This window comes from Cynocephalus volans, chromosome 10 (assembly GCF_027409185.1).
Source record: "Cynocephalus volans isolate mCynVol1 chromosome 10, mCynVol1.pri, whole genome shotgun sequence".
Taxonomy (NCBI): domain Eukaryota; kingdom Metazoa; phylum Chordata; class Mammalia; order Dermoptera; family Cynocephalidae; genus Cynocephalus; species Cynocephalus volans.
Window position 1 is genome coordinate 56,090,479 of NC_084469.1, and position 9,555 is coordinate 56,100,033.

The following is a 9,555-nucleotide window of genomic DNA, read 5'->3' on the forward strand; positions in this document are numbered from 1 at the left end:
ACATGTCAGTCTCCCCTATTAGACTGGGAGCCCTATTGGGGCAGGGTCCAGGACTATCTCGGTCACTGCTGTGTCCCTAGCATCACACAGTGTTAAATAAAATTATATTGGAATGCAGTTCTAGCCTAAAAAAAAAAAAAAATTATAGGAGGTTATTGTTTTGGACTAAGCTCCTGCACTAGGCCCCAACAGGCCAGACTAAAAATCCAAATGGAGTCACCCCTGCTAGAGTTCTACCTAGCCAAACCCAAACTAAGTTATTGTCTGACCTTCTGAGAAATCAGGAGAGATATAACAGCCAATTTTCCAAACAGGCCAGGGTAAATCTTCAATCTGCACGATAACCAAGTTCCCTCTGCTTTAATTCTTACACAAAAGAAGTAGCCTGTCAGCTTGTACGTGTGGCCAAGAAAAAAAAAAAAAGTAGCCCGAAGTATCCTGATGTTAATCAGTTATTTTTTTTTTTCATTGTTCTTTCTCTGTTTCTGCCTTACAAGAAAAAGTAACTTTGAAAGGTAACTAGTTCATTCTTTGGTCTTTGCTTCTGCTTTCTTCAGCCCTTTTCTGTCCAAAAAGCCAACCTCTTTTGCTCAGCTCACTAGAACACTTATTTTATTTTATGGAATCAAGCGTTGCCTGATTTTTTATTTTTGGTGGCTGGCCGGTACAAAGATCCGTGATCTTGGTGTTATCAACACTGCGCTCTAGCCAACTGAGCTAACCTGTCAGCATGTTGCCGGATTCTAAAATCCCAATTAAGCCAATTGAGATCTTTAAACTAAATTTGTTATAATTTTGTCCTTTGACACCAGCAAGGGGCATAGCGCACTGGGCAAAGATTTGGTGAATAGCTAAAGGTCCCCACTCTGTCCATGAGGGCTCAGAGCACACCTGACCCTGTGGTGTTTGTTCACCGTTGTGAATTAGGCACCCCTCTGGGTGGATGCAAATCCACTCCAGGAAACACGACTCGGTGAGTGGGGCGAGAACTGCATTTCCATTTGTCGCTTGCCTCCTCAGCCAGCGACCTGATGCAGTGCACGACCTTAGCGGCCGTGCGCAATGGCCCCGAGGAGCTGGGGAGCGACTCCTCGGTCTATGAACGGAAGGAGAGTTCGGATTCTCTCTAACATAGGGAGCTGGGACTCCCAGAAAGAAGAGAAGGAAGGAATGGAAGAAAGAAAGAATATCCCCACCCTTCCGTACTGTTGGTCTCCTAGGTCCGGGAGCGCCGGGCTCCACCCTCTTCGAACCAACACCTGGCGGTTGGGCGTGCCTCAGTTTCCCGGAGGCGGGGCATTCCCCCATCTCCGCGCCTCCCCTTTTTCCTGTTCCTCTTTGTGGCATCTGTGGCCGCGAGCACTGCCGGAACTGAAAGTCGGTGCGGGCCGTCTGGAGGCAGGGGCCACGTCAGCGGGGCCGCGCCGAGCTGTGCGGGGAGCCGGTGCCGGCGGGCGCCATGCAGCGAGGCGCGCTCCTGGCGGGCGCCCTGGCCGCGTACGCCGTGTACCTGGTGCTGGGCGCGCTGCTCTTGGCGCGGCTGGAGGGGCCGCACGAAGCCCGGTTTCGAGCCGAGCTGGAGACGCTGCGGGAGCAGCTGCTGCGGCGCAGCCCGTGCGTGGCGGCCCCCGCCCTGGACGCCTTCGTGGAGCGGGTGCTGGAGGCCGGACGGCTGGGGCGCGCCGCGCTCGCCAACGCCTCGGACCCCGCCTGGGACTTTGCCTCGGCTCTCTTCTACGCCAGCACGCTGGTCACCACCGTGGGTACGTGAGCGCCGCCCGCGTCCCCCAAGCCGGCGAGGAACCAGGACCCCCACTTCGTCCCCGCCCTCTCGAGACCTGAGAGCCCTCGTGAAACACCCCTAACCCAATCTCCTCTGGGCTCAGGATCCCCCTCAAAACCCCCCAGAAAGGAACCGGACCCAGGACCCGCATTCCTATCCGCCCCCCTCGGGGAGCCCTCAACCAAGCCCTTCTTAAGTGGTAAACACCCCTAGCTCCCTCGCGACCAGGATTCCCCTCAGAGTACCTTCTAGCGAGCATCTGGGACCCAGTTCCTCGGTCTTAAGCCCCCTGGGAACCCAGGGCCCTCCAGTCCCCTCTGGGTCTAGGACTGTCCTCAGAGATCAGGGAGGACCCAGACCGGACCTCAGCCCTACCAGAACCCCTGCCCTTATCGCTGGGCTCGGGCCGCCATCTCCTCCAACAATGTCTCGTGACTCTCCAGATATGTCCTTCTGGGAACACCCCTTGGGAAACCCCACCACAACCTCCTGACCCTGGCGCCCCAGCGAGGACTCTGAATCTCCACACCTCTCAGAGAGCCATCACTAAAGACCTTCCTCCCAGTAGAGGTCCCTTAGCAAGGACTGGGGGTCCCCATCTGAGACTCACCATTCTCCAGCAAGGGCCCCTGCCCTTCTCCAGACCAAAGCCCACCCCCATCCCTCTCCTGGCCCCATGCTCCCCAGCAGGTAACCCTGACTCCAGACACAGGACCCCTCTCCAGAGACCCTATCACATCTTGGCATCTCCCCTGTATTGTGAAGCTCTCAGTGCAGGGTTTCCCTCACAACAGGGACACCTCCTGTTCCCTCTGGACCTGGGACTCCCAGTTCAGCAGCCGAAACTGTGGATGTGTGAAAGGGACCCTCCAGGAAGGAACACTGACTATCTAAGCAGAAGCCCCCACAGCCAGGACTCCCACACTTTTAGTCCCCAAACCACCTCTAGAAAAACCCCTAGCCATTTCCAAACCAGGGACTCCCCATGGGGGACTCTTTGAGCCCAAGAACCCCTAGCTGACACCCCCACCCTTCTCTGGACCCTAACCCCCCTCAGTAAGAGCCCCTGGCCACCCCAACCTCCTGTCATGGGTCCTAGCACCCTCCACACTGTGGTCAAGAACAGAATCCATTTGACCCACCACCACAGGATGCCAGTGCAGGGACTTGGCTATCTCTATCTGTTATCCCTGACCTGAGACCCCCAACCCACACTGGATTTCCTAAACAAGGAGATCTTCTGGGGACCTGGGACCCCTCCAATCTCCTCTAGTCCCACAGGTGGGACCTCCCTCTTCACCCCAACACTGCCTCAGCCTATTTTGGACCCAAAGTTCTCCCCTCTATTCCTATTAGGGATGCTCCAGGCCCTCTGCACCCCAGAACCCTTTCCAGTATTCGCTCAAGACCATTATAATTCTCCATTCAGCAAGGACTTGAGACACCCACCTCCCATCATCCCCTTAGCAATGTCTACCTCTTCACCTCCCCTCAGGCATTCCTGGGCTCAGAAGCCCCTCTGCCTGAGGACTCCCCACCCAATCCCATTTTTTTTTTTTTTTTTGGCAGCTGGGGGGGGGGGGATCTGAACCTATGACTGTGGTGTAATAAGCCCAATCCCATTTTTGATCCAGAAAACACCTCCACTGGTGCCTGTCCCCTCCTTCCTTTGGACCCAGGACCCCAGCCCCAAACCAGGATCTATCTCAAACCAGTACACTGGCCCATGATTTAAGATTACTGCTCCCCACACTTCTTTTTCTAAATCCCCGCTCAAGTGGACTGACCTCATCTCTACCCATATCTTCCAGCCCTTGAGGACCCCAGGCCCTGGGAAATCCCTTCGCTCCTCAGGCATGCAGACCTGGGAAACTCTGCTGCTCATAGAGCCCCTCCCCAGCCCCTAAACATCCTTTTTGTCTCTTTGTTTGGGATTTGGACTGGAGAACAGGCTGGGGCAGGGCTAGTGCAGACTCCTAACTCCCCCACCTGCCCAGCAGCCCAGCAATGGGAGCGGGGGAGGGGGGTGGCTTTTGCCTTCAGTGCCCCAGTGTGTGGACCAGCAAACCAAAGTCACTGGCAGCAGAGCTGGATGGTTCCTCACAGACAGCAACTGACTTACCTCCCCTGGGGCTTGCTCTTCCCCACGCTGCCTGGGCCGGCCTGACCTGATCTTGGACTTCAGGAAAGGCTGCCTGGGCTCCCGTGGGTTGCATCAGTGCCTCCCTCTGCCTCCTCCCAGATCCTGGTTTCTGAGAAGTCATCCCTGGCAGAGCAGGTGAAGGAAGCCAGACACAAGGCAGGCACAACATGGGTTGGTATCCCTGCTCTAGGCCTCTTTGTCCTCCCTCCTCTGTAAAACAGGATAATAACACTCCCCACTTCAAAGTAATAGTAATAGCCTGATAGAGGACTTACCACACACTTGCTTTAACTCAATCGGCACAACAGCCTTGTGAGGAAGGTATCATTATGGACCCTATTTTTATTTTAAGCAGTGGAAACTGAGGTCCGGAGAAGTTGGACAACTTGCCCAAGGCCACACAGCTAGAAAGGTGTAGAGATTTGAACCAAGACCATCAGGCTCCAGAGTCCCATGCTCTTAACCAACATACCACTAGGCATGAAGAAGGGTGATGTGTGTAAGAGAAAAAAAAAAATTTTTTTTTTTTTTTGCAGTTGGTACAGGGATCCAAACCTGTTACCTTGGTGTTATAAGGCTGCACTCTAACCAACTGTGCTAACCAGCCAGCCCTATGAGAAAAGTTATTCTGGCACCTGGTAACAATGGAAAGTTATTGCAGTAGAAGAGAGGCTATTGCAAAGGGCAGAGAGAGTGAACTCAATTCAGAATGTAGCAAAGGCAGCTGAGATTTATAGCTGACAAGCAGAATGAAGGGGCCAGTGGATGGAAAATTACTAAGAGGAGACATCAGGGTAGAGGAATTCTTGCTAAACTTGGCTTAACAAAATTCTTACTGAAGACAGGCCAAGAACTTAGATGTCAAGAGTGGGGATGAGGAATAGGATCAGATATCAAGAGCAAGGGGGTTCTCAGGATTCTTGCTAAAAATGGGACTAGTTGAGGACAGGGCTCAGAGGAGCCAGACTAAAGTTTTGTCAAGGAGGGAGTCTTACTGTGAAGTGCTCGTAATTATAGCTGTTGTTTATTGAGCCTCAGTTATCATTATCATTGTAAATGGAACCAGGAGCCCTGAATGTATCTGGAGAAATGGAAAGCCAATTAAATGTCATTCAGAGAGACCTCTTCCCACAGGGTCCCTCATTTTGTCATAGGCCCCTCGTTTTGTCATAGGCCCAAGTCTTCTGAAGAAAACCTGGGCCCTGGAATCGATCTAGGCAGCCTTGCTGCCATTGAGGCGGGGTGGGAGTAGTCCTACCCGGAACTGGGAGCCCGGAGAGAGGAAGCAGCATTATAGTCATTGTAACTCTTTCCATACCCTTGCAAAGTGCTATGCCCTGTCCCACCCTGGTAGGATTACTACCACAGCTGAGGAAGGGATTACGTATGAGCCCATTCTTGCAGAGTAGAAAACTGAGGCTCAGAGAGGAGGAGTCACTTGGCCACCGCCATGCACGGAGTAAATGGCGGAACACTGTTTTGGACTCAGCTCTTTGAGGTAGTAAGCTGAGGCTCACGGGCCCCATTGTATTCTACCTCTATGATTTTTCTGTTTATAAAGATTTTGTAAAGGGCTAGCTGGTTAGCTCAGTTGGTTAGAGCACGGTGTTGATAACACCAAGGTCAAGGGTTCAAATTCCCATACCAGCCAGCTGCCAAAAAACAAAACAAAACACAACAAAAAATTTCATGTCATTTGCAAACCTGTTGTTTCAGCCACACTGCTAGTGTTTCTCCATCAAAACCCTTGTAATTAATGAGGGTTGGAATCAGTGATAGGCCCCAAATTACAGTTGCTTAAATAAGATGGGAATTTATCCCTTGCTCACATTTAAGGTAGTCAGTCCAAGACTGGAATGGTGCCGCATGGCCCAAGACCTAGGCTCCTTGGCAAAAACCCTCATGCTGCACCATAACTCCTCTATACAGTTTCCATCCCCAAGGTCACCTAATGGTCCAAGACAGCTGCTCAACTCCAGCCTTCATGTCTGTTCCAGCCAGCAGGAGGAGGGAGGGAGGGAGGAAGGGAGATGGGCATCGCTCTCTCTTTAAGGACCCTTCCTGGAAGTTGCTTGATTTTTTCATATATACCTCATTGGCCAGAAACTAGTCACAGAGTCACACCTAGCTGCAAGAGAGGAAGAATGTCCTTATTCCAGGTGGCTGTATGTCTAGCTAAAAACCAGGAGGATCCTCCTTTTAAGTGTTCAGTTAACTGGCATCTAATACATTCACACTGCTGTACTGACAGTTCACCACCATCCATCTCCAGAACCCTTCATCTTGCAAAACTCTATACCCATCAAGCAGTAACTTCCCATTCCCTCCACCCTCTAGCCCCTGGCAACCACTGTTCTTGCTGTCTCTATGAATGTGACTACTTTAACTACCTAATAGAGTAGAATCGTACAGAATTTGTCTTTTTGTGACTTATTTCACTTAACATAATGTCCTCAAAGTTCACCCATGTTGCCACATGTGTCAGAATTTCCTTCCTTTTTAAGCTTCTATGTATATACCACATTTTGCTTATCCATTAATTTGTTGATGGAAACTTTGGTTGCTTCCATGTTTTAGCTATTGCGAATATGCTGCTATGAACATGGGTGTCAAGATATCTCTTTGAGACTCTGCTTTTGATTATTTTGAGTACATAAAAAACAAAGGGAAAGAAAAAACAAAAAAAAAAAAGAAAGAGAAAAAAACATGGGATCTTTTTATATGGAAAATGGGCACAGTTGAATGCCTGCTCATGTGTGTAACATGTCCATACTTTATTATGGATCACAGGGCTGGATCTGCAGGCTTTGGGGTAAGACATTTTACTGTCAGCATACTGGCCCGTCACCATCCTAGTCATATCTCTGACCCTTTGGTTTGATATATTTGGGAAATAAAAACAGATTTTAAGTTACTTTGCCAAAGTGAATCAGTCTCACCAACACCTGAATTCCCCTTTATCATATTTCTGTTTGCAGAACTCACCTCCACACTGATCTTACTGTGTTCCTATGATCCTCTGGGAGCCTAGTGGGGCTTGTCACACCCATTTTATAGTAGAGGAAACAGGCTCAGAGCCAGGTGGGAACCTGCATTATTTTGACGAGCATTAATTGAATGCCCACAGCAGTGACAAAACAGACAGAATCCCCAGCCCTGAAGCTGACACCCTAGTGGGGAGGCAAGTAACCAAATAAGTAACCATATAGTATGTGAGAAGGTGTTTAATGCAATGGAAAACATAAAGAGTGGGTAAGATGGTGTTACAATTTAAAATAAGGTGATCAGGGCAGGCCTCCCTGAGAATGTGACATTTGTACAAATACCTGAAGGAGGGGAGAGGGGAACATGTGGGTGCCTGGGGGAAGAGTGTCTTGCAGGGGAAGGACAGCCAGTACAGAGGCCCTGAGGTGGGTGTGTGCTGCCCTGTTGTATTGTGCAGGGCCTCCTGTGTCATGCCGAGAACTCTGTCCTTTTACCTGAGTGAGATGGAGCCACAGGAGGGCTCAAGCAGGGGAGGGACATGACTTGACTCAGGTGTTCACAGGCTCCCTCTGGCTAAACAGATTGTGGGGGCCAGGGTCAGGGGAGAAGGGAGTGCCGAGAGGAGGCTGCTATGGGAGACAGGGGCCGTCTGGGGACCATGGGACTGTGTGGGGTAGGTAGGTTCTGGATCTATTTGAAGGTTGAGACAACAGGCTTCACCAACATGAGATGTGGCATGAGTGACAAGGGAGTCAAGGACGAACCTCTTGGCCTGGGCCGTGAAAGAAGGGAGGTGCCAGCAGCTGAGACAAGAAGGAATGTGGGAAGGGCAGGTTTGGGAATGAAATTAGGTCTCGGTTATGGTGTCCACAGACACCTCAGTGGAGGTGCCGAGTGGGCAAAGGATTTCCTCACTTCCTGCCCCACAGGGTACGGGTACACGACGCCACTGACTGACGCAGGCAAGGCATTCTCCATTGCCTTTGCACTCCTGGGCGTGCCGACCACCATGCTGTTGCTGACCGCCTCGGCCCAGCGCCTGTCGCTGCTGCTGACCCACGCACCCCTGTCTTGGCTGAGGGTGCGCTGGGGCTGGGATCCCCGGCGGGCAGGCCGCTGGCACTTGGTGGCCCTGCTGGGGGTTGTAGTGACTGTCTGCTTCCTGGTGCCAGCTGTGGTCTTTGCCCACCTCGAGGAATCCTGGAGCTTCCTGGATGCTTTCTACTTCTGCTTCATCTCTCTGTCCACCATCGGCCTGGGTGACTATGTGCCTGGGGAGGCCCCCGGCCAGCCCTACCGGGCCCTCTATAAGGTGCTAGTCACAGGTGAGCTATGTGGCTGGTTGGGCACCTAAGGGTGGGGGTTTGAGGAGGACATGGCCCTGTCCCAGAGGGGAGTTCAAGGGGTGCCCCACCCCAGGGATTCCAAAATGGATCCAACCCCACCCTGGGGGATCCTGTAGAACCACCGCCCTGCCTCTTGGATCTGAGCCCCAAGTCGACCCATGACCCTCTGCCATCTCTGCAGTCTACCTCTTCCTGGGACTGGTCGCCATGGTGCTGGTACTGCAGACTTTCCGCCACGTGTCCGACCTTCACGGCCTCACAGAACTCATCCTGCTTCCTGCTCCAGGCCCTGCCAGCTTCAACGAGGATGAAGACGATCAGGCGGACATTCTGGGCCCCCAGCTGGAGCCACGCCAGCAGCTCTCTGCCACCTCCCATGCCAATTATGCCTCCATTCCCAGGTAGCTGGGGCGGGTACTGCAAGGCTGGATGGAGCTGGCCTGGAGCTGAGAGGCCCTGTGACTACAGCTGACCATACAAGAATGACCAGAAGCATACGCACACACATTCACGAGGCATTGCCGCCAACTGACCATCCTTCTTTTTACAGCCCCCAGCTGGCATTCCAAGTCCTGAGACCCACTGGCTGCCAAAATTACCCTGATCTCCTTCCCTTTCCCTCATTTCCCCTCATACTCTGTGTCTCTCTGGCTTTCTCACTGCCTCTGTCGTTCCCTCTTACTGTGTTTTTCATTCTCTAACCTATTCCATTTGTCTCTCTCACTCAACCATTCATCCATCAATTGCTTACTCTCCCAGGCTCTAGGCTCAGACCTCATTTCAGGCCCTAGCATAGTCACTACACGTTGGACGAATGCCCCTCTCTGAGCCTTGATTTCCTCACTGTCAAATGGAAAGAGTATTCACTCATCCAAAAATTCCTCCAGGTTAAAGCATGGTGCTCATAACACCAAGGTCCAGGGTTTGATCCCTATACCAGCCAGCTGCCCCAAAACAAAATGAAACAAAACAACCCCCCCCCCAATTCCTCCTCTGGGCTGGCCTTGTGTTACACAGTGCCAGAGACACAGTAGCTGTGGAGAGGGCCCTTGGCCCTGCTTTCATGGGGCTCACAGTCCAGTGAGTTAGACAAACCTGTTCCTGGCAGTGACAACCCAAAATGGGCAGGACTTCATGGGGGACATGGAGTAATCAGGAGTGTGATGCAGAAAGCACAGGCAGAATGGTCAGGGCTGAGGTGGGGGGAGCACAGGGAATGTGCTTGATCCAGCCTGGCCAGTCAGGGAGGGCTTCCTGGAGGAAAGGACAACTGAATTAAGACCTGAAATACAAGGACT

General features: G+C 52.1%; 1 protein-coding gene across 1 annotated transcript; it reads left to right on the top strand.

Moving 5' to 3' along the window:
* The first annotated feature begins 1,459 nt into the window (after positions 1-1,459).
* On the top strand, positions 1,460-8,662 carry KCNK6 (potassium two pore domain channel subfamily K member 6). Its single transcript, XM_063109073.1, has 3 exons — positions 1,460-1,763; positions 7,841-8,236; positions 8,439-8,662. Exons 1-3 carry the CDS (start codon positions 1,460-1,462, stop codon positions 8,660-8,662), a joined length of 924 nt encoding a protein of 307 aa, XP_062965143.1.
* The last annotated feature ends 893 nt before the right edge of the window (positions 8,663-9,555 follow it).

What these genes read in the sequence shown, in the direction of transcription:
- KCNK6 (XM_063109073.1), top strand. Translation starts at nt 1,460, where the DNA reads ATGCAGCGAGGCGCGCTCCTGGCGGGCGCCCTGGCCGCGTACGCCGTG. An exon ending in CACGCTGGTCACCACCGTGG is followed by an intron (nt 1,764 to 7,840) that starts GTACGTGAGCGC and finishes CCTGCCCCACAG; the next exon opens with GGTACGGGTACACGACGCCA. An exon ending in CTATAAGGTGCTAGTCACAG is followed by an intron (nt 8,237 to 8,438) that starts GTGAGCTATGTG and finishes CCATCTCTGCAG; the next exon opens with TCTACCTCTTCCTGGGACTG.